The 25844-nt window shown below is 40.1% G+C and overlaps 1 protein-coding gene across 1 annotated transcript in view; it reads right to left on the bottom strand.

The window, feature by feature from the left end:
- Positions 1-1239: 1239 nt before the first annotated feature.
- The window catches only part of frem3 (Fras1 related extracellular matrix 3), a 33767-nt gene continuing 9162 nt past the window's right edge, over positions 1240-25844 (bottom strand). The window contains exons 3-24 of the mRNA XM_027031429.2: positions 19493-19639; positions 18410-18640; positions 17733-17858; positions 16463-16714; positions 13437-13586; positions 12919-13128; positions 12250-12447; positions 11876-12040; positions 11554-11736; positions 10963-11093; positions 10243-10401; positions 9622-9925; positions 8491-8622; positions 7583-7914; positions 6371-6563; positions 6017-6121; positions 5417-5544; positions 4900-5034; positions 4273-4399; positions 3729-3916; positions 3287-3433; positions 1240-3052 (exon numbers count right to left, since the gene is read on the bottom strand). Of these exons, the coding sequence (XP_026887230.2) occupies positions 2501-3052; positions 3287-3433; positions 3729-3916; positions 4273-4399; positions 4900-5034; positions 5417-5544; positions 6017-6121; positions 6371-6563; positions 7583-7914; positions 8491-8622; positions 9622-9925; positions 10243-10401; positions 10963-11093; positions 11554-11736; positions 11876-12040; positions 12250-12447; positions 12919-13128; positions 13437-13586; positions 16463-16714; positions 17733-17858; positions 18410-18640; positions 19493-19639 (4295 nt within the window). The 3' untranslated portion in view covers positions 1240-2500. The remainder of the gene's footprint in view (positions 3053-3286; positions 3434-3728; positions 3917-4272; positions 4400-4899; positions 5035-5416; positions 5545-6016; positions 6122-6370; positions 6564-7582; positions 7915-8490; positions 8623-9621; positions 9926-10242; positions 10402-10962; positions 11094-11553; positions 11737-11875; positions 12041-12249; positions 12448-12918; positions 13129-13436; positions 13587-16462; positions 16715-17732; positions 17859-18409; positions 18641-19492; positions 19640-25844) is intronic.

Below are 25844 nucleotides of genomic sequence, written 5' to 3'. Positions count from 1 at the left end.
GCCAATCGTCACACAGTGCTTAACAAGTGCTGGCCAGTGCCTTACCCTTCGCTTCTTACTTGTCCACATCAAGTGTGGTAAGTCTTGCCACTGGAAATTCACAAAACCTAACCCTAAGAAATATGGCTGTACGGCACCCACACAGACTTATGTTTTAATGTTGGCAATTTAGTTAGGTTTAGTGACTGACCCTCGGAAAAGTTAACTGTGACCTCTCCCCTGAGATCTATATTTACAGACCTCAAAGCACATAATGCTTATTTAATATTTGATTATTTTGCAGATTTTGGCAATGTATCTGTCAGTGAAAAACGCCATGTTTCTAATTTATGTTAATGACTACTGTAGGAATTTTACTGTTTAATATTAAATGAAGCTTCCAATTAATCTTCTGCTGGGAAGTATACAAACATGCAGCCAGATCATCCAGACATTCTGTAACTTTATTTTTTTTTTTCAAACAGGGAGACCAAAATAAAAACTAAAACTCTTCAAAACTGGCTTTCCCAATGAAAGTGGAAAGCTAAAGAAAGACAGGAAGAGACCAAGGAAAAGCAGAAAAATCCAAAGAGAATCATAAGATAGAAGCTCAAGAAAGAAAAACAAGCTCCAAACAACGCTGGAGGTCTCTACCTAAAATACCAGTCTTATCATTCATCAGAACATTGAACAAAGACAGAGCACACATGAGCTTGTGTGCTATTCTAAGTAGACAAGCAAACATCAAATCAAACCAAACAAAAATTTATTTATACAGTGCTTTTTACAACAGATGTTGTCACAAAGCAGCTTTACAAATGTCCAAGCCCAAGCCCCCAGTGAGCAAGTCAAGACTGACAGTAGTAAGGAAAACTTCCTAGAGCATGAGGAAGCAACCTTGAGATAAACCAAGACTCAAAGAGGTGGGGGCCCAGCCTCTGGTCAAACATGTGTTACTAATTTCTCTTGATTACTGTGATGCAGCCCTGTGTCTCCATCTGGTGGCTAAAGAGGGCCTAAGCAATAACCCAGGCCCAAGCCAGGCAATAAATTGTCAGTGTAGGAAGGTTTCCAAATGAACAGGATGTTTAGGACAGGGGTCCTTCATCAGCTGTGCACAGGAGTTCTGTCTGAAATATCCTGTTTCTTAGGAGATGTTGTATACTACACACACACACACACACACACACACACACACACACACACACACAACACACATATATGCATGACCTTTTGAGACCATATAAATCAACATTTAACATGAGCACCTTAATATGAACATTTATTTAGCATTAAATGAGGCTTTGTTACATTTTTAACCAATTATATTTTCTGAGACACAAATTAACAGCGTGTAACAATCATGTAACAACCAAGACCTGTGTTTCAGAACTTTTCAAGTTATATCAGGATGTAATAATACCTTCTATTGTCTTTGTCCTATTTGATGGTGTATATATAAGTATTTGCATACATACTTATGATAATTATCATACACACCAGCACACTAGACATTCTGTGTAATCCTGAACCACATATTCACACATCCTGAAAATGTATAAAAACTATTAAAGTCTGAATAATTATGCACTTTGTTAAAACTGTTCAAATTAAACATCTCTTTCCATAGCACCATAATAATGGTCTGTTGTCATGGGAAAACTGGTGTACACTCTTGTACACAACAGTGTCGTGAATATAAAAATACATACATTTATTTTATAAATGATTGAACAAGCCAGCTTTCCTACATCTATCTTTATCACAAAATATATCCTACACACATTCAAAAAGGTTTATTGATTAAATTTAAAAGAAGGATACTACAATTAACCTATTTTTCTCTCACAACAAATCTCAGTCCTGACCAGGATCAAATTCTTAATTCAGATTAAAGGACTGCAGACCTATGATGCACAGGGATGCAATATAAATTTTACTATAAAAAGAGCATAATTTTTTATTTTACATCTTTAATAAAAGTCTCAAAATGGCCATTTGCCAGGAAATTGATGTGCAGATTGACAATTTGTGATTTATGTGTGTCATTTTATAAAAAGTGCAGAGGCACATACGAATTTAAAGTATCCAATCTAAATGAATAGGTCATGGTAAATTAACAGTAAAGCACATATTTGCTCATCATGTTGGCACTATGAGCCTTCAAATTTTTAAAATTAAAAATGTTCCACTGTTTCAATCTTCTGATTTTCTGTTGAATTAATGAAAGTTCTCAGTGCTTGTTGGGGATAAGGTTAAAAGTATTGATGACTTAAAATGTCACTGGCACAGTGACTGAGCCTTACATGGGATGGGTTAGAATTAGGTTTAGGGTTAACCCTAACCTTTACATAGGACTGAATACTAACATTATTCCAGTCTCGTTCTTCTATGTTTTTAATTGTTCTGAAGCTAACACACCCTCTCTTTCAATTGTATTGCTCCCGAGGAGGGCAACAACATAATGATGTAATGATGGTAGGCTGGAACATGTGAACAGGGAAGGCCTCAGTGTCAATATCTAAACCTCAGAACTGTCCCCACTCTGTCTCATTCTCATGGCCTCTCTGCTGTTGCTGCTGCTGTAGGCTGAGCAAGAAGAGGTGGAGTAAGGTGGCTGCTCCTTCTCTTTTCTTTTCCACCGTAGCAAGAGAGCCACTAAAATCACCACCAAACACATCAGGAGGATCAGTCCAGCCACTCCCAGCAGTGTGGGCATGCTGGCAGACAGAGCAGAGTCATAGCCAGGCTCTTTACCCAAGCTTCCCTCCACCAAGGGGCGCTCCTGGTACATTTCATGGCCCCATGGCTTGCGCTGGCTCACCCTGAGCCGGTCAGAACGGTCGAGTGCAATGTGCTGGATATTTGTACCACGGTTGTTTTCCACACCAATGTCCAAAGCCTCTGGGTCGGGCACTGCCCGGCGGTGACGGGTCATAGCACCATTCTCAGGTAGGGCAGAGGAAATGCTGTGGTGGTACTCCAGGCTTCTCTTGCCAATGCCACGGTTAGCATTCTCTCTGGAGCGCACCATGTATATAGTGTGGATGAACCATTCCCTACCGGCAGCCACCTAAATGATAAACAATTCTTTTGAATTTTATCTGCATTCTCCTCCAGTAATCATATCATACCTTTATGTTTTCTTTTCTTTACCCTTATTAATTATTTTTACAATATAACACAGCAATTAAACTTATTTTATAATAACAAAGCACACTAAAGACTATAAAATACTTTAAGACATCAGTGGCAAACAAAATGTCTGCATGGTCTCTGAGAATGTAACTAAAAGCAAATTTCTGACCTGGAAGAGTGGGGATGAGGATAGGGTAAACCCATCTGATCCAGGCTGTTGAATCAGTGGAAAGGCTCCAGGAGTGTCCAGTGCTAGTGTGGCATCAAACTGCACATCTCCAAAGGCTATAGCCTGGGTTTCAGGCTGGGCTTTATCCTATTGAGCCAACAGATATAACAACAGTAAATTCAACATTACTGCATGTGATGAGGGCCATTCAGTTCACTAATTAGGAACCCAGCCAGACCAATCCCTAATATGTATTCTTAATAATGTAATCAAATCATGATTCTGATGGTTCTGGTACCAAAGAACATATATAATTCCCCATGAAAAAAAAATCAAATTGAGCCAAATCAATACCTTATTCATTTGTAAGTTCTGAGTTCAATGAAAACCATTCTACATCTAATGTTACACCCAGACATGAGATAAATAAAAAAAGGCATACCAAGATCTTGAACCTGTAGAGCAATGAGGGGGTGTCAGCCAAACAGCCATACTCCTTATTAGTAGGGTTATACTTTGGCACATATCCATCTGTGCCTGTGCACAGAAAAACCTTTTCGATGCTACAGGAGAATGAATCTCCCAAGTTCTGCACGGGATCCACCATTACACGGCCGTATATCATGGAGCCTGCACAACAACCAAAAAGGTTCACAAATCATTCTCAACATAGTTCCCAATAGTATCGCTACCACTTTGGCATGTACAATTTGCAATGATAAGATTATAGTAATAATACCAGTTGTTAACACTTCTAATTTGACTGTAGTATGTAAAAATTAAATTGCTAGAATAAGTATTGCTGTTAGTAAAAAAAGCTATTCATCCTTAAAGTCTGTATACCTGAATTAGAAAAAACACCACATTCATTTTAAATAGCTGACCTGGTGTTCTATATGTGAACACTCTGTTGCACATCAGTACATCAGAAATGTATTTATTTTAATGAAAGGTGAATTGAACTGAGATCTGAAGTATTGCCTTACCTTCAGTAAAAGCAGTATCTGTGCCTTCTCCAAATCCCATGGAGCCATCTGACAGCCACAGTTCTTTTTTAGACAACAGAAACATCTGAGTGTTCAGACTGAACTCTGCTGCCACAGGATCACTTACCTGAGAGGGAAAACAGGTGTCAGAGTTTCACATACCTCACTCTGAGCCTTCAACTGATTCTACACTGCTGTCTGAAAGTACAACTGAATATGATATAGATAAACTGACAGTCAAGATATCACTGTCAGACACTGTTTAACACACTTGTTTAATGGTTTAATAGGTAAAATATTAAATTAAATGAATGCAGCAAATTTTATGTGGGGCTCTCTTTATGTGGGGCATCAAACAACAAAAAGAGTTAAGGGTTAAGGTACATAAGGTGTGTATATATATATATATATATATATATATATATATAAAATATATATATATATATATATATATATATATATATATATATATATATATATATATATATATATATATATATATATATATATATATATTTTTTTTTTTTTTTTTTTTATATATATATATATATAAACACACACACACACACACACACACACACACTCCAGAGTTTAGAGGGAGTGCTGGGTGCTGGATGTGGGTCTGACCTGCTGGAAGCGGATGTCTATGTCAAAGGTGAGCGGCTCTCTGGGATGGCACACGGGTGGGATACTGAACTCTCCATGTGGAGAGGCACTACAGGGAATCAGCTTCACTGTGTAAGTACCAGAGTAGTCTCTAACCTAGTCACACACACACACACACACACACACACACACACACACACACAAAAACCTCAGTTCTGACACATATTCTCACTGAATTCTGCTATACTAGTTTTTTACACTAGCAACATAAAAAGAGTCAATGCAGGTATGGCATTTACCTGACACTTTTATCCAAAGTGACTTATAATTATGAGTGAGAACATGTTGAGCAATTGAGGGTTAAGGGCCTTGCTCAAGGGCCCAACAGTGGCAACTTGAACCAGCACCCTTCCAATTAACAAATCAAGTACCTTAACCACTGAGTTACCACAGCCCCATTTATTGGTACAAGCACATAACAGGAGGAAATCACCATATATTTATGTATATAACAATGCCTTAATCACAGAGTACTCACAGCAAAGTCAGACACAAAATTCCACTGCTGCGTTGGCTGGTTGTGTGTGGGCTCAGTTCGGACCAGCAAGAGAGTGAATGTGAGCCCAGGATGATCAGCCGACATCACCATGGATGACAGGCTGCTTCCTGAAGACCAACAGAAATTATTACTTTACCCACACACCACAGAAGCAGTTTGAAATTATACAGCTAATCCACTACTAATATATGACAGTTATACAGATAAAGTTATATATGCAATTCTGCTGAATTGCACTTCATGAATAAATTAAACTTAGTACCGAAGCTAAAACAAATATCAAAATCTACAGAATCCGGCAAACACTGTTAATACCACAAAACACCTCTACTTTCTTGCATGGCTCTGAAACAAATACATATATACCCAGATAGAAAACCTTGGGAGTGACTGGATTGAATGACCCTGCTTCTGCCACACACAAAGGTCACAGTCATTAAGTTGCAGGCTGGATATAGCAGCTAAAATAAACCTGGGGCCAGAGAGATGCCACCCAATAGGAGAAGGTTATAGAGAGGAACCTGTCAACATGAACCACTGCAAGCCTGCCTGTGGGAATAAAAGAGGTGGACTGTTTACCTGGGTGCGACATTACAAACTGTCCCCTGAAGCGTGCCTCTGTCTTAAAGTTGACCACCAGTCGACCTTCCTCATTGATCCTCATGCTGGTGGGATACATAGCACCTGTGGAGGTTTGGTTGCACAAAATAAAAATGATTAAATAAATAAAAGTGGCAAATGTCATGAGACAAGTAAGGGTCCATAACATATATAAGAACTACTTATACTGGAATTGCTGTCATGTCTTTATTGTTATCCCATCATTAGATAACCATCAGATAAGCATCACATGACTTACTGACACAGTTGATGCTTGTATTTTAAATCACTCTGGAGACAACCAGTAGATGGCAGTGTGTGTAAAAAGACTACCTTGCAATTCAGCCTCTGGTGGGCTACCAATTCCGTCCTGCCATAAGATGGCGGTGTCATACACAAAAGTAAGTCGCAACTCAGACTGAAGGTCAAAGTGCTGCCAGCCACCAACAGCAACAGGAGAGTGGAACACATAGGACACGAAGAGAGGCACACGGAGAGTGACATAGGACTGGACCAGATTCAGCACCTACACACAAACACACATTCATATTAAGGGCATTAACATAGTCAATGAGGAAAGCGTGAACAGAAATGCATTATAAAATGAAAGAAGAGGTCCACAGCTCTATTTCTGAGCCCAGAGTGCTGCACAGTGTAGTGCTTTTCCTTCTCTTAGGAAGGGCTGTAGATGCCCACAGCTGTCCTAATGTAAAAGAAGAAGTAAAGAGGAAAACCTTTTCACATATATGTATGTAAGTGCACATACATTTAACAGTCAGGGCTATCCATAAGTAAATTGACAATGACAAAGATTTTGTTGGTTTAATTCAGAACTCATGCAATTTGGATTTGAAATGATACAGTATTTTTAGTATATCATGCTTCCCTAGTAAGGAGCAATAAACCTATTAGCCTTAACACACACCATAATTGATTTAGACATTTCATGTCATTGTCCTGTTGCAAGGTTAAGCACCAACCTCTGAGTGTGATGTGAAGAGCTAAAGCCCTTCCCTGCCATCATTATTTACATTTAGCTGATACTTTTATCCAAGCTTACAATTATGACTGAATACACTTTGAGCAATTGAGAGTTAAGGGTCTTGTTCAAGGGCTCAACAGTGGCAATTTGGTGGTGGGGCTTGAACTGGCAACCTTGCAATTACTAGACAAGCACCTTAATCACTAGGCTACCACTGCCCCATCATTAAGTTTTCACAGATGTCATGTCATGAGCAGACCCTTTTTAACTCCAAACTTCGCTGGTTTCAACATTCCAGTACAGATTAAACTCCTTTCTCCATGAAATACTATTTCAGCTCTCTATAGACATTTTCTGGTGGTAAACCTCAAAGAGCACTGGTGTACTTGTCTCTTTAGCATGACACATCCCTGCATACATCCTGGATAATGCATACATCTGTATACAAAAACAGTGACATCTATTTAACCTTAACCTTACACATATCCCACAAACAGACCCACTCATCAACAAACATTGCCACCAGCCAGATGTCATGGCATTCCTAGACCAGTCAGCCTCACCTGCCCATCGGTGCTGATGGATCCGCCGCACTCATTGAGCAGTTCGGACATGTCATAGTAGCTGCTAAACTCCCACAGACAGGCCTCCAGATTCAGGCTTCGGTAGAAGCGCAAGGAGTTGGCACTGCGCATCACCACACTGTACTGGTATGGTGCCGTCTCGCCAATGATCTCTGGGTTTTTTGTGGCATCCGTGATGAAACCATGTCCTGTGTAGATCTCATTGAAGTCCAGCAGATTGGAGCAGCGGTGGTTTCCGGCACGTGTGCCATCTGGACTCAGCGTTAACTCAAAGTTGGAGAGTGGACGTGTGGAGATGACTGGCAGCATTCCTGAGGGAAGCAGGGAAAAAGCAGCAGTGTGATTAAACTGAACAGATGTTCTCTGTATCTAGGTATAGGGTTACCTTTGGAGGGCATTCACCTTTATGGCTTTCCAGGAATACTAACTAGCACTTGCTGCAAGCTGAACCATTAAAGGAGCACTCCAGTGCTAAACCTCAAAAGGCATATTTTATTGATATTTTGGTCAAATATTTGGTTTGGTCATACCTTGGTCAAGTGACACATAAACCATGCCCTGGGATTATGCCATGCAAGAGGTTTTAGCCTGTAACATCAAACCTAAGAACTTTACAAAAATAAACACCCATAAACCATGTTAAACTATTCTAAATGCTGCATGACAATGTCTATGAGGTTTAGCACTGAAATATTTATTTCAGAGAAGTAGGAGAGAGGTGGTTCTTCTCACCCTTTAGAAAGATTATTAGGTAAGTACAGCAACAAACACTAGACAGGTTTTTGGTCAAATACAGACATGAAGTAAGTTTTTAGCACAGGTGTTTTGTGTTTTGTGTTTTTTTGTGTTATTTATTTATTTATTTATTGCACCAAGACTATACTCACCATCCATATGTGGCATGGTTACAGTGAGTTTAATAAGGTTGGGATAATCAGGATCATCTGAGCCAGTGTAACGGACTTTTGCAGAGAATGGTTCAGCACCAACAGTACCAGGAATACGGGGCTGGCAAAGTCCTACAGAAAACAACAGGAACTATTACAATTTTGCTTTGCTCATCCCAGTTCAATAATAGTGTGTGTTTCTGGGAATTGTAGACCTTTGGTTCTAATCAAGATACCAGCCATACCACAGCACCAAAACTCTGGTGAAGACATAATATTGGTTCTGGTGTTATTGGACCTTAGTGCTGCCTATGACACAGTTGGCCAAAGTATTCTTGCATATAGGCTGGAATACTCTGGTCAACTGTGTCATAGACAGCACTTCCTGGAACAGTCGTTATTCAGAATGCCTGAGTATTAACAAGAGAGGTATGAACACATTTCTTCAGTTTACAGGTCATTACAATAGCTTCTGGTGAGTTTCAAAACAGATTATAAAATATTGCTACTTACATACAAATCATTAAATGACCTAGGTCCTAAATATATACATATCTGTTCTTCTTATCTATGCATATTTGTGCCTTTCATATTAATTAAGTTATTGACACTGTTTTTAGCCTCCAGGGATAGTTTTGCACTGCTATTCTACAGGTCTGACTTTATGCAAATCTTTTATTAATCATGTTTATTTTGTAGAAATGTTATTTAATTTTTCATTTTGTTTCTTTAAATTAATTTTAGTTCAATTTCAGTCACCTTTCTTTTACATTACTTTTCAACAGTCACGGAATGTTCCCCTTGCCACTGGTCATGTGGTACGGCCCGTCGCATGCAGTGGGATTCACATTGATAGCATACACCTGCACACGGTTTAGTGTTATGTGTGTCTGTATGTATTTAAACCCCTGTCGGTGTGTTCATCATTGTTGGTCATTGTTCATGTAGCCATTGTTGATGTTCATGTTGTTTAAGATAGTTATATGTGTATTCATGTTAACTGTTTATGTTATGTGTGAGTCCCACCGTTGTCTGTATTGTATGTTAATAAATGTCTATCTCTGTCAAGGGAGTCTGTGCATCCTACTCTGTGCCCTGCGGCACTCGGGCCATTACATCAAAGAGACTCACCCTCCTCAGAGCTGATGACCACGATGGGGGAGCTGAGCTCCAGGCCAGCATCACCATTGGCATTGAAGGCCCGTGCAGCACATTGAACACGTGAGCCCGCCTGGAAGTAGATGGAGTCCAGTGTGATAGACTTGGTGTTGGTGAAGAAGGTGTTAGTGTCTACCTCACGCATGGGGCTAGTGACACCGTCTGGCCCACTGGGGGCGCTGACGAGCCACCGGTACTGAGTCAGGGTGTCATTGATGTTTTCCACTGCGCAGATGGAACCAGTCTTGTCAAATTCAGAGTATTTTGGGTTGCAAGCCTAAGGGAACATTAAGAAGAAGGAGAGAAACAGTTCAGAAAATTCCAAAGGCAAGAGATAGAGTTCACTTTTAGCATTTGTTTGTACACTATACGGCTTTCGATACAGTTTCAAAAATAATAAATTAGTATGAATTACAAGCACAAAATGTTTCATTTTAAATATGCGCTGTCTGGGATTCATTTTGACCAAAGGCACTACTATTTGTGCGTGTGTGTGTGTGTGTGTGTTTAGGTGTGTGTGAGTGTGTGTGTGTGTGTGTGTGTGTGTGTGTGTGTGTGTGTGTGTGTGTGTGTGTGTGTGTGTGTTATCCTCACCGTCACACACACTACTGGGTAGCCAGTAGGAGGATGAGGATGTTCCCTGGCTCGAGCTGTGTCATCATATGTGAGCAGAGACACAACCTGAGGCACAGCCGGGAAGGTGACATCAGCCACACTATCCATTTCTTCAATGTACACAATGGCTTTGCTCATCTGAGGAGGGAGAAAAACAAACACCTGGCTGTCAGCCATGTCTCAAATGATCAGCACACCCAACTAGGGTTAGTGTGTGTGTGTGTGTGTGTGTGTGTTACACCCTAACACAAACCCTAACCCCTAATCCCACTCACAAAACTTACAAAGGGTATCACCACCTTACAAATCACAAAAAGCAAGAAGATGATAACTTGGGATGCTAGATTATACAATCCTCAAATTTGTGCATGCTTTTGTGATAAAAAATGAAAGATGCTAAACAAATAGGTGGTATTGCACATATCTGCTGTAGGCCTGTCCAGCTGATGGCTATATGTTTGTCATAGACTCTGAACTCTGTTTATAGTTTGGTCCATCCTCTGAGACACATTCCTATCACACAGAGCAGGGGGGAGAGACAGCGACTGTCTCTACAGGAGACAGTAACTGGCTCCTGCTGACATAGGCAGCTGCCATATGACTATTTTAGTAAGTGAGGCAAAGGCATATTACCGTGTGTATGGGCGGGTTTGCGCTATGGAATCAGTGGGGATATTTGTGCAGTCTGTGACCTCTGACCTGTGTCTCGGCCACCATGTACTCGTCAGGTTTCAGGTGGACTGTGAAGGCCTCACGGATCTCCCTCTGCCCATCATACAGAACCTGAACCTCAACCACATGCTCTGTCTCCCCTTCCTTAAACTCCACATCTACACAAATACATACATACACACACACACACACACACACACACACGCGCACACACACACACACACACACACACACACACACACACACACACACACACACACACACACACACACACACACGCAAACGTAAGCATTCACAGATATCATGTCCAACCAGTGGAGGGAGAGAAGCACTATAGATAAAATGCTAAAATGCTCTTTAGCTTTATTTGAGATTAGTTAATACAGGGAAATTCATTAATGTAATTTGTAAGGGATTTGACTAAGCAATATAGATGAAGGTACATGTACAATATCATTTCAAACAGAATGACTTGTAATAACACTTTGTTGTAATAACACTAGACATTGACATTGTATTAAAATAGTGAATTTCATCAGTCAGTAGTTAAATTATAGTACCTCCATGGGTAAAACTAATCCAACCATAACAGTGTTTTAGTATGCTAGAACTGCTGACCTTGAGACAGGGGGTTGTAGTCTTTTCCTGACGTAGCAGAGCCATCTTTGGTATGAACTCTCACCACCGAACCCTTGGAAGTGTCACCCAGACGGAGAACAGGAATCTTTACCACTGCAATCTCACCAGCAACCTGTGGCTCCTTCACACTGTACTTCGTCTCAGAGAATCTGATGATGGCCTCTGAAGGAGAGAAATATAAAATTCTCATGTATAGCTTAGAGGCCAGGTCAAATTTTAAGCATTTACATTTTTTAAGCTTTTCAAGTTTTTTGTTTAGCTGTGTCTGTATTTTCAGCACTCAGATTGCTAGTTGACTCACTGTCCTTCTTGTCTGTGATCGTGACCAGAGTTTCCTTTTGATCTCCAACTGCAGCTCCGTAGGGCGACTTGCTCCTGGGCGTGCCCAGAACCAAACGGAATTCTTCATCATCCTCATGAAGAGAGTCATCCACCAGCACCACTACACATAGCTTCTCGTTCTCCCCTATAGACACACACACACATACACACACACACACCACATGCACACACACACACACACACACACACACACACACACACACACACACACACACACAAAAAGGGTGAGGGCAAATGTTCAGATATTTATTTATTTCTCTTTCCTTGACATAATACTAAATAACTGAATGAGTGTATGAATGAAAACTTATAGATAAAAGAAATGTTACTGACCTGGCAGGAAAGTAATGATGGAAGCGTCAGTGTTGGGTCGCTCGCTGTAGTCCATCATGACCTGGGCAGAACCTTGGCGGGTGTAGCAGCGGACGGTCGATGTCTGACTAATGTCACCACTGCGGTACACCATTGCCCTCACCTCACCATCAGCTTCATCTACATTATACTCCGCCTCCCGAAACTGTACTCTGGGAACTGACAAACAAGGGGAAAAAATCCTTACTAAATCACTGGCACTTCACAGCATGACAAGTTCTTACAACAGCTATACACTTTTCAATAATAACACTCAAGTTGATCATGGAATCACTAGGAGGGAAGAAATTTCATGAATGGACTTGTTGCATTGGTGGCATCCTATTACATTACCAAGCCCAAATTCAGTGATCTCTTTAGAAAAACCCATTCCTTCACAAATGTTTGTGAAGACAGACTGCATGGCTAGGTGTTTGATTTTGGGAGTGATGAAAAACCTGAATTTAGTGATTTAGAGGTATATTCCAATATTTTGTCCATATAGTGTATTTTAAATGGAATACATTTTTTGATAAGGTCAATCTGGCTGCAAGTCATTAATGCTAAGAAGCTAGTGTCCAGGCTAGGGAGCATGCATATTACTGAATGGATCAATGAGAGGTGTAGTGTGACAAGGGCTTCCATGCTTACGATCAGTAATGGTGTCGTTTATGGTGATGAGGGTCTTGCTGGGCTCTCCGAGGACTGCATTCATAGGCATGCGCAACACCAGTTCAAACTTCTCTGGGCCTTCAAGCTCAGGGCGACCCAGGTCATCCAGGATGGTCACGCGGAATGTCTGCATGGTCACGCCAGGTGCAAAATCCAGGTTACGACTGATGCCAACATAATCCAGACCCGCTGGAGACAGACAGACAAAACAAGATGTAATAATTGAACTTTACCTGATCTTAAATTATGTGTGTGTGTGTGTGTGTGTGTGTGTGTGTGTGTGTGTGTGTGTGTGTGTGTGTGTGTGTGTGTGTGTGTGTGTGTGTGAATGTAAAAAAGGTTTTTAAACAATGTATCCAATATATGGTCATAATGTGGCATACAATGAGAAAATAAAAATCCATGTTTAGTGTTGACATCTTTTGCATTTTTGGTTTCATTAATGTATATAATTTCTTCAAACTTTCCAGTGTTCTTCCCTTTAGCAGTGTTCTCACCTTCAGCTGAGACAGGCTCCATCTTCCGTGAGCGCACAGTGACTGTGGCTGTCTTGGAGAGGTCTGTTCCTGTCCTCCACACCCTCACCTCCACATGGCCTGCGCTCTCATCCACAGTGTACTCCATCTCCCCAAAAAACAGGGACGGCTCTGCAAGGCACAGAGAGATCAAGCACTATGGGTAATTCACAAAGCAACTCTAAAACATAATAATTATTTCTGATCTTATTTAGATCATTGTTAACATAACATCACAAAATTGGATTATTATTGGCTTCCTCCAGGCATATGTTGCAAATTATTTTCTTCATTTTAGAGGCTGGACATTTTGAAATAATTAACTCCGGTGCTATTATTGTGTACCATTTAGTTATATTCAATTAAGTTCTCAATTTCAAACAGTCAAGTTATTATTATTAAGTTGGCTTGACCTTCAAAAGAGTTGTGATAAATTATCATTATGTTCTAACATTCCATTACAGATCCCACGAAACCTGTCAAGATAACTGCTGGGTGTAGCTTTGAGCAGAGATAAGGCTCACTGAGTGCAGTGGGAATGTGCAGGTGAGTTCAGTCCTTCAACTGTCCCATTAGGACATTAGGAAGAGAGAAGTCCTGTGTCATCACCAGTAAAATCACAGGAAGCCCACTGTCACTCCTTATATCCTGACACCCAGCCAGAGCAGAAAGGCAAGACAGTCTGTGTCTTATCCCAGCCAAGACACTCACTTTTGTTTGTGTGTGTGTGTGTGTGTGTGTGTGTGTGTGTGTGTGTGTGTGTGTGTGTGTGTGTGTGTGTGTGTAAGAGAGAGTGGAATGGAAAGAAAAAACTTGGAATTTAAAAAGTTAGAATGGGACAGAGACACATAACAATAAGATCCCAAACCCCTATCACACACACACACACACACACACACACACACACACACACACACACACACACACACACACACACACACACACACACACACACACACACACACACACACACACACACACACATATCTGGGCTCTCTTAGACCCACCAAGAAGCCTGGCCAGAGATCTGGTCTACATTGTGTGAATGAATGTTCTGTCACATTAGGCAAGAAAAGGCTGGAAGTGTACATGTTTTCTTTGCCCATACATCTTTCTTGAGCTTGGATTCCAAATCGCTAATACGAGAGGTTGCCCTCATTTATCTGTCAGTGGAAGGACATTGGAAAGGAGAGAGAAGGGACTACCACTGAAAGAGAGAGTGATTTCTAATCATCACTAAACTGCAAAGTAGAATCAGAAGTGACTCAGCACAGTGAAAAGACAAAACAATGTTCAACTGTATTCAATATTTAGACAAGAATTCAATCAACACATTTTGTTGTTATGCCATGTCTGGAGTGTACACTCACTCTAATATTTACATTCTGAATTTTCAGAATCAACTACCAAATGGTACCAAAGGCTCATTATATATATTTCATTTATTTCCTTTCCCCAGCTTTGTAGCTTTTAACTGAAAACAACAATCTCTTTGTAGTCTCTGTCTCTGCCTGCATGGACATGACCCCCCTACCCAGCACTTGCAGAGGTTTCTGTGTATTATAGTGCCTGCTTGGATTCTATTGTGCTGCATCCTCTTGTTTTGGGCTATCATGTTACCTGACTTGCATACAAAACCATACAAGACCATTCAGTGCTTCTAAAGAATGAAGGAAAGGACAATTGAAGAACTAAGAGAGCAACCAGACAGAGAGAATAGGAGGGTTCACTGGGCTCCAATCACACAAAGAAAACAAGAGAAGGCTTTTGTAGCTGCAGAAGTTTAGGGTTGGACACACTAAGCTCAAGGGACATAAAAGGATTTGATGGTGTGTAAAGGTGAGAGTGAAAAAAGTACATGTTGGTGGCACACAGGCATCAAAGAGAGAACCCATTGTGGACCTGCTCCACCTGCAGATAATATAATATACTATAATATAATATCCACACTGAACTGCCTCCATATCAAGACAAGGGCTTTGTCTGTTCCACTTTATTAGAAAGTAATAAAGTGCTTTACAGCTCATTAGGGCCACTTGATTCCAGCTGTTTTAATTTTAATGTTAATCTCATGGCTCAGTCTGTAGTTTTAAAGATGACCAAAATGCCATGGATTCAGAGTGGAGTTAGTGTAAAGAGGGTACATTATATGCAGCAATCTAAAATCTGTGACACAACTTAATTGTTACAGCAAACAGTTATACTGAACTCCATGCATTGCCAAATTCTGATTATCTCCATACACTGTTAGAGAAAACCAGACACTCTTGTTCTGGGTTCTGAGTCTAAAAGGCTGGCCAAAGATTTTCAAGATAATCTCCTCTATGTTTATCTTTCCTGCTCATTCATTATGTCTGTATGTGGGGCTTCAATGCAGTTGTTCTGTTGCTCTATTATTTTAGGCAGAGTAAAATGAAAAATGTGAGCATTGATAAAGAGAATATTACCAAAGAATATTACCCCCAGTATTACCAGACATCATTAGACTTTTTAGGCAGTTTTCAGTGGTGTTTTTCTTTTTAAAATGGCAGCATAAATGGCCTTGATCTGACGTCTGCTGTTACCAGATCAGTGACTGGAAGGCTGGAGGAATGTGGACAACTCTGGTCTATCAAATGCTCACTTCTTTTTTTCTTTCTATAGCTCAGCTGCAAAAACAAAAGGTTTCATTTAACATGATATCTGAAATAAAGTTTTACATATTCTTTTTATGTTATCATACATTCTAATAATCTTTCTTCCAGTCTAGTCCTGGTAAAAAATAATGAAAGGGAAAGTAATTAAAGGGACATCCTTATATATTTAGAATACATTTATTAAAATAATAACACAGGCTTCTCACCATGGGCTCATTTGGTTCTTAAGGGCAGATATGCTATTGTTCATGAACTCATTTACACACACTCACCATGTATTCATGTACACACACTCACCATGTATTCATGTACACACACTCACCATGTATTCATTTACACACGCTCACCATGAACTCATGTATACACGCTCACCATCATTGCTGTCTGCCAGGATGAGCACCTTGGCACTGGGGAAGCTTGCCCCCACTTGGCCCCCCATAGGCATGCTCAGGGACACATTAAAGTTCTCCTCTTCCTCATACAGTGAGTCATCGATGATGATGATACGGCACGGCTTCTCCCGCTCATCCTTGTCAAAGCGCAGCACACTGGTGTGGTCCTCTGGCCGAGTGATGTAGTCAGAGTAGGAGAGCACTGTGCTAGGCATGGTGCCTGTGGCGGTGCCTGATCAAAAATTATGTAAAATGTACGTGTTTAATCATATAAAAGTAACATAAATGGACCCTCTACACTAAATAACATGATTTCATTAAGACATCCATATCAAAAAGACATAAGAAGTGGAAACGAACTAACCAAAAAATGCACAACATTTATGACATTTATTTAATGCTCAGGAGGCAATAGAGGGGACAGATTATACCTAACCCTAACCCTAACCCTAATCCTAAATGGACAGATTATACCTAACCCTAACCCTAATCCTAAATGGACAGATTATACCTAACCCTAACCCTAACCCTAATGCTAAATGGACAGATTATACCTAACCCTAACCCTAATCCTAATCCTAAATGGACAGATTATACCTAACCCTAACCCTAATTCTAAATGGACAGATTATACCTAACCCTAACCCTAATCCTAAATGGACAGATTATACCTAACCCTAACCCTAACCCTAATGCTAAATGGACAGATTATACCTAACCCTAACCCTAACCCTAATCCTAATCCTAAATGGACAGATTATACCTAACCCTAACCCTAATCCTAAATGGACAGATTATACCTAACCCTAGCCCTAACCCTAATCCTAAATGGACAGATTATACCTAACCCTAACCCTAATCCTAAATGGACAGATTATACCTAACCCTAACCCTAATCCTAAATGGACAGATTATACCTAACCCTAACCCTAATGCTAAATGGACAGATTATACCTAACCCTAACCCTAACCCTAATCCTAAATGGACAGGTTATACCTAACCCTAACCCTAATTTGAATTCCATTGACTCGGCTACATTGCAGCCTAAGCCTGGTCCTCAGTAACACAACTAGTTATTGTTTTATTCAGATAAAACTAAACAACAGTAATCAATGGAAACAATAGCAGTGCTTAACAAGTGTCAGCTAGTGCCTTACCCTTGGCTTCTTGCTCATCCACATCAACTGTGGTGAGGGTTGCCATTGTAAATTCAAAAAACCTAACCTTAACCCTAAAGGACAGGTTATACCTTGCTGTGTGTAACAGATGACCATGAGCTCTTGGCTAATGTCTCCAGATCTGCGCACAGGGATTAGCAGCTCTCCAATGTCCTCCTCTATTACATACTCATCCTGAGGGAAGAACACAGTGGACTCTGCAAAAGACAAAAAAGGGAAAAAAAACAACAACAATGCATTAGGGCACATTACATTGATTGCCATAAAAGTAACACTATGTTACATCACCACTGTTACAATGTTACAATTCCATTAATTACAGGGTACTATACTGAGCAACAAAGTAACAATGATTTGATACTCTGTACTTACATAATGGAAGACAGTATTGATGCATACTGAATAGGTACAAAGTAAGTACAGAGTCTCAATGTGTTGCTATACACAGTTTCTCAGTATATTACACTGTAATGAATTACATCAAAACGGTGATGGTATATTACCAAAAACAAAACCACACAATTTAATCATTATAATCAATAATGTATGTGTTTGTTAATGCATATGTTAATTGACATTTGGTAGCATAAGTGTATCTCGAAGCCTCTATTTAGTTCAATGTATGTGCTGTGTCATGTTTTTTTTCTGTTCTCCTTCTAGGCTTGTGTAGAAATACAAGGTTATGGGTAACATGGTGATGCTTACTCATGAGTGGCAGCTAAACAACACCTACAGAACTCATTCTTACCATCACCAGGGTCCACAATCTCTACAGTGGCTTTATCTGGATACTCAAGAACTGCCATCACTGGTTCAGAAAGCTGAATTGCAAAGGTTTCTGATGCTTCAAACTCCTGGTCAGTGAAGATTTTGACCCTCCAACTGGCTTTTGTCTGGCCAGGGTTAAACTGCACCTGTTTCTGGGCTTTTCCACGAAAGTCTTTGTCCTTTTGAGCACTGCCATCCTTAGTGGCAATGCCTGGGAGAAAAGAAATGTTCAAATAATAAATGCTTAAATAAGATGAGAATTCTGGTTAGGGTTAAGGCTATGTGTTAGAGTCGGTGGTGCAAAAAGAGTCACAAACCTAAAATATACATATTACATATTCTGTAAATACATTTTTAAAAAGCAGACTAAGCAATTAAGTAAGCACAACCCCCCCCCCCCCCCCAAAAAAAAAAACAGAAGAGCTCTGTGACCCCTGCATTAACTCCAAAATAGTATAAATAAGGTATAAACAGAGTCATGTCATTATGGATAAATGTGTTAGATTGATAATGTAGTTAATGAATTTTCAGTTTAACCTGCCTTGTACCTGCATGATAACTTACAGACACTTCCAAAATAAATTTCATGTTTGTAAAGTTATAAAAGCTGAGATATAATTTAGGTCTCAATAACTCAATAACTGTTATAAGGCTGCAAAAATTCCAGCTTTACAAGAGAACCTACAAGAACAAAATTATACACTAATGAATACATAAGTGATTTTGATATATATTCTGAAAAATGCAGACTTCAGTGTAACATATTTAAAACATTTATGGACTGCCTAATTTAAATGCAGTTTGAGAGCTTAGAAAATATGCTACATACAGAGAAGGGATAGACATTAAGACAAGTGAAATGGGATGGTTTTAAGCCTCAACAGTTAATTAGCTACAAGAATTTGAACATAATAAAAAATTGGTCAAGAGTTCCTCATAAGTGCAAAATGTCAGAGCTTGATTGATCATCTGCTTTAATTATCCTTAACTGGCTCCTGGCACCATGTGAATTTAGTACATTAAAGTATTCATGCAAAAACTACAGTGTGGTTCAGATGCTTACTGACAAATGAAGTCTCTCCCAGAAAGCCCCTGCGTTTGAGTGTCACCTCCAGAAATTTTGCATCTTCGTCCACTAAGTAGAACTCCTTTTCCAGAGAGATCCAGGCCCAGTTCAGGCGGAATGGCTGTGCCTTCAGCTTGTTGGCTCCTGTGCCAACAAAGGGAATCCACTAGTTAGGCAAGAGAACAGTGGCTTTTATACATCAATTTGGGATATATCATCTCATGGTTCAAATAAGTTAATTACAATTTTACTTGGGTTTTTTTTCATCTTGAAATTGCAGTCATGTCAACGAAAGGCATTAAAAATTGCTTGACAGCACATTCCATCCTTCAGGGTGGCTGGCCCTCTGCAGTTCTACTTTTGACCCTTCCCTCTGTTCACACCCTGAATTTCACGCTAATTATATCTATAAGTTCAGTCAATTACAAGGACTTGGTTAATACATGTAAGTCATGTACATTTGGTACAACAGGTGCTGATGATACTCAGGTCCCTGTGCCTCTGCTCTAGCTACACTGCTACACAGGACCTCACACTGGGGAGAAAAACAATGTCTCTCAGTTCTCAGCTCCATCTGAGTGAAAGGAGGCTGTAAGTCTACGCATATGTCAACTTAGTGCCACAGAACCAAATGATCAGAGCTGAGTGTGGGGCCATGGGGCAGAAGGCTAAGGAAAGACACCCTGTTACCACTGTGATCTTCAAGCATGACAGCAACCAGTAAGGTCAGAGTGACTCTTCATCTGAAACTGTTCCACTTCACCACACTTTCATCATGACCATCCATCTTGACACTGGTACCCTTGCAGTAAGGCATATTCAGATCCAGATTTGAGAGTCAAATAAATAAAAATAACATAGACACTGTTCAAGGTTTTGTTCAAAGCTGCCACTAAAACAGCCTTAGAACTCATCACATCGTCAGTGAAAGGGGAGTCCAGTGGAAATCTGCAAGGATGTCATTTCTGTGACTTCTCAGTGTTACACATTTGCAAATTTGAAATAGCAGTGAAAACAATACATTGAAGCAGCATTTGTATTTGAGTGGAGGTGTTTGAGTGAACTACTCTACTGTAATGCTAAAAATGTCAACAATATAGCTGTGGTTTTATGGAGATTGGTCAGCATACACAGCCTAAATTCTACAGAACATCTAAAGGATACGTAATAAAGGTGTAACAGGTAATTTATTGTAGAATAATTTTTTCATATATTTTTAAATACTCTAAATCCTGATAACAATCAAATCAAATGCACTGATAAAAATAAAAAATAGTTACCTTTGATAGCCACAGGACAGTAAAAAACCTGGTCAATCATTACATTTGGACCAAATTAAATGATTGGATGGGTTACATGCCTGTCTACCTACCAATCTCATGACCTGCCCACATACACACCCTGCAGGTCCTTCACACAGCTCTACACACACACACACACACACACAGCTCTACACACACACACACACACACACACACACACACACACACACACACACACACACACACACACACACACACACACAAAAGTTGAAAGCTAGTAAGATAGTTGTACAATGATAATCCATAATGATGATATTGGTGTTTTCCTTTGTGTGAAGGAGACAAAGTAGTTCGATACAGTGATGAAAACGTGATGTTGTACTCCTCTGCAATGTTTGGGGGGAGTGGCTGAAGATACAGGGTGGTATTTTAACTACTCATCTTTAAGTACAGTGTGATGCAAAAGTAGTTTTTCGAAACAACACCTCAGTCCTAGAAACAAATCTAAAAAATGGAGATTCACAACCTTTTAAATTAGGGCGAAATTTGAGTGGATTAGAAAGTAGATTAGAAACAACATTTTTAACATATAAGGGTCTTAATGCAGACTTGACATGGTATGATCAGTCTAACTGAAGTAGAACCTTAATGATCCTTAATGACTTTGAATGACTTTGATCCTTTACCCCATTACACCCTTAAGCACTGCTTCCTGGTGACTCACATAATTCCCAAAAAGCAGAAAATCATTATTCATTTTAGGGGCATTCCCCTTGATGGAGGCTGTTGTGAGGATCGTAAGGCTGGACTATCTCAAGGCTTATATGCTGTGGAAGATGTCCAAAAGTCTTATTTCATATCTTTGGATTTTCAGCAGGGAGGAACAGTGGATTCACTAACAGAAACATGGCAATAATAATGTCTAGTGCAGTCAACTTGACTTCTCAAGGCAGCCTTGCAAGTATGATGACCTAGATAGGTTGGTGTCAGACTGCTTGGACAAATGTCTCATGCCTCATAGAAAAACAGTGTTCCAAGCACTTGCCAGTTACGACCTGCTGCACAGTGTTGTGTGGAATCAGGCTACTCCAGGCATCTTTGAGATAAAAACATGGTGGCTGGGCAAATAAACTCTGGGTATCTGTTACCCAACAAAAGGCACATCCACATGCAGTGTAGACAATCAACCAGCGTTCTGTTTAACTCTGCTTTCTGAGTTCTGAGATGGCATAACTCAGGGTGTTCAGCTATGTGACTTTAAAGAAAGAGGATTTGAGTATGGATAGAGGATAGATGAATAGAATAGGGTCTACTTCCTGACACCTTCATCAAAAAACACAGCCATAGAGTTTACAGAGATAAAACAAGCAATAATGGTATTCACCACGGTTGGAAAAAAACACAACACTGCCATGATATGTAGAAGTGGACTTTCTGCAGAATGAATTTCAATGGGAGAAAAGCCACCTCCCTCTGCTCTCTGTATGGCAGGAGAGTTTTATCCTTGAGCCAGCTCAGGTGTCCAACAGTTCTAGCTAAAAATACAGGGAAACATTTATCATGAGTGTGTTTGCCTGCTCGGCATTCCCTTAGCATGGTGTAGTGTGCTGAGCATGTAGCATTCAATGAGCTATAGAGACTGGCATACAAGAGCACCCACGGAACTGGGTGTGTTTGACTTAAGCGCTAAGATGAGTGTGAATAATGTGCACCTTTTAGCACCTCTGAATATAAGAGATGCAAGTCAAATGGTAGTAAATAACACATCATCTAACTGGATATGTTCCATGTTGAATGATATGCTCAAACTCTCGAGTCCAGCTTCACTGGCATCTCAAAAGGGAACATGTATGTATATAATATCACTATAAGAAATATCATTATATCTAAGCATTGGAGGAAAATTTAGCTCCAGTCAGAGCCAAATGTTTTCAGAATTCCTCCTACAGTACAATACCACAGTACAATTAAGCAGGAGCTTCTGGAAAAAAAGAAAAAGAAAAAAAAACTGGGCAGCCTGCCAAATTTGAATTGATATTGAGGTTAGCGAGCATGTTCCACAGTGTTATCAAATGAATGTTGCTAGGAAAAAAAGCTGCCTTTCAGGCCAGCATCCGGCCATCAGCCACACTAACCCTGTCACATTCCTGTGGCTCTAAAGAAAGACACTTTGTTTGCAAAATTATAGAACATAGAGCCACTTCTACATGAGACAATATTTCTCTGTACCATAAAAATGGGTGCGTAATCGTAGCTACACTATAGAAATACACCATGAAAATTCTCTTAATTAATCCATCGAATCAAAAATTACATTTTTTGAAAGAAGATGGAGTAAACTATGGGGAAAAAGATCAGTTATGCTATCTGCTATAGGCTTATAAATGAGGAGTATGACTTGCCAGGATTCTTTGAATGATGTTAATATCTGCTCTATAATTAAACATTTAGCGCTTGATCTGTGAGGTGTTAAAAAAAGAGTTGGATTACCAGTGTGGATATAAAAATCAGAGCTACTGAAAAATTACATAGCCATATCTTCAGCTAACTGACAATATATAAAAATACACATACACAAAATACGCACGTGTACATTATGATGTAAAGAAAAATTGATTGGTCAGTAATTCTCTTGGATTTTATCTCAATATTTACTCAAGGGAATAAATAGTTCTAAACTTTATACAGTTCCAGCTTTATAAAAAATCAGTTCTTCCAACGTTAGGTCACTAAATGGCTTTCAACATGATGTAATATCCATGTGATTTTAGCTGTGAGAGGTAGCACTATCTTTTGTTACTAAACAGCTGTACTGTGCAGCATGGATGACAGGTGGTGTTTCTCTCTAGCTGTGGGTGTTGCCTCTCTCCTGTGACTCTATATCCACATAGGCAGTGGGAACATTTGGGAAGGCCTACTCTTTCTTCTCAATTATTCTCACAATGCACACACTCCCTGTGTTTTTTAGGATACTAAGACATGGAGACTGACAGCTGTATCGTCACTCCCCTCCTCTCCCCTCCCCATTTCTCTTCTTCCCTTGTCTCCACATCCCCATCTCACTTTCTCCTTTTGTTTCTGCAAAGAAGCAGCCACAAGAGAAAACAGCCGGCACAGTCTGGGTGGGCTAAGACCCACAGTCATGGGACACTCTCCTCTTTTGCACAGTTAACAGGAGATTTGCATCATGGATAAACAATGCACCAATGTTCACCAATGGCTGCTCAAGATTTCTGATTTAGTGTTTTTGTTTTGGAGCATAAGATCGTCTCACTGTGTCACTCCAGTGTATGCTGTATAAAAAATATGAAGGCTTTACTGGGTCATGGGAACAATAAAATCCCCTTCCCATCATGGTTCAATAACTCACTGAGACACTGGTAGTTTCAGTGAATGCACGCAGGAGTCTTCAGGGGCTCCCGAGGTATTTACGAGTGCAATAACATGCAGAAAGAATGCAAGCAATGGTCCATCTCCCAGGACCGATGCCACACTGGCCCTTAATAAAAAATCTACAGGAATCGAAGTCAGAATGGCTAACTTTACAACTAGAATTTACAATGGGTGATAACTGTGGCAGGTCAGATCGCCTGCTCTGAACTGAAAACAATCATTCTTGTAGAATTAATGTTTTACAAGTACTACACCTAAAACTGTAGCAACATTGAGCTGTTCAATAGAGTTAGAGTTCTCATTTCTCAGATATCCTTAAATGACCTGGGAGATATTTGGCCACATGTGCTGTGTTGTGACATTAATTTAGCCCTGCTAATTTAGCCCTGCCATAATTAATGCCCTTTGAGAAAGATTTGCCAAGATTATAGAGATGTAAGAGTTATAGTTAGAGTTATAGTTAGTGTTAGAGTCAGTGGGCTGCTTTAGTCATACTCCATCTGTTGTAATTATAAACAGTCTACATTGACCTTTTGGTAGTAGAGATTTCCAGATTGTCCACTAGCAGTGACCTCTTAGCTGGTCTGTTGGGAACAGGGGAGTCACTGCTCTGAGGGGTTAACATATAACTTCTGTACTATGATGTAAGGGTAAACAAGTGTGTCTGTATAAGTATATCCACTCAGAGTGACAAGGAGAGCGATTATACCATTCCTTCATTTCGCATTCTATTTATACTAATTTATAGTCATTTATATGCATCACAGCAGGTCCATGTTAGGTATTCCACACAGGGGTCCCTATTTCAGAATAACTGAAGGCAATATACACAGAACACACTGAAAACGCAGTATATACAGTAAGTATGCTAATATACCAATTCCCTACTATTTAGGTAGATTATCAAGCTTGATTTATCCAGCTTCACTTTGCTTTTAACCTTAAAATTGTCCATAACTGTCTAACACTACCATGAGCTGTATCAAATGTACATAAGCGAGATTTGATCTTCAGGCCTTGGGGTGATGAATGATGGGGTGACAGGGCAGCTGCTCTCCACCTTAACACCATCCACCCGAGGCGTCACCGTTTAACTGATATCACCACATAGGCCTTGAGGGTCTCGGTGGAAATGGGCAAAGTGGCCTAGATGTTTCCAGTTCATGATCCAAAATGTCAAAATGAACGCTGAGGTAGTAGGAAAGTGTAAGAAGGACAAGTGGTGAGAGAATGAAGGAAACAGAGATATACAGCACTGACAGACAAACACACACACAAACACACACCCACTCAGAGAGAGAGAGAGAGAGAGAGAGAGAGAGAGAGAGAGAGAGAGAGAGAGAGAGAGAGAGAGAGAGAGAGAGGGAGGTGCCTAACAGACATCTGGTCACAGGAACAGCCTTGCCATATGTGGGAGATTAGAATAGCCTCAAACATACATCCAAGCCATACATCTTGTACCTCACTGCACTCACAAAAAATCCATCAATCTATGAAGGGACACATGAGACTGCAGTGTTGTGCTCAGTAAACCCTCTGGATTCTGTTGACAAGACTGACAGGTTGGATGACACAAGGCAGCTAGACAGCTGGCACTTTGGGACAGGAAAGTCCCAGTTGAGGGCATCCTACTGGTGTGTGTCATACTCAAACACCATCAATTTTCCTTGGGTTACTATGGTTAATGCAATATG

This window comes from Electrophorus electricus, chromosome 11 (assembly GCF_013358815.1).
Source record: "Electrophorus electricus isolate fEleEle1 chromosome 11, fEleEle1.pri, whole genome shotgun sequence".
NCBI lineage: Eukaryota > Metazoa > Chordata > Actinopteri > Gymnotiformes > Gymnotidae > Electrophorus > Electrophorus electricus.
This window is presented reverse-complemented; position numbering and strand designations above follow the sequence as displayed.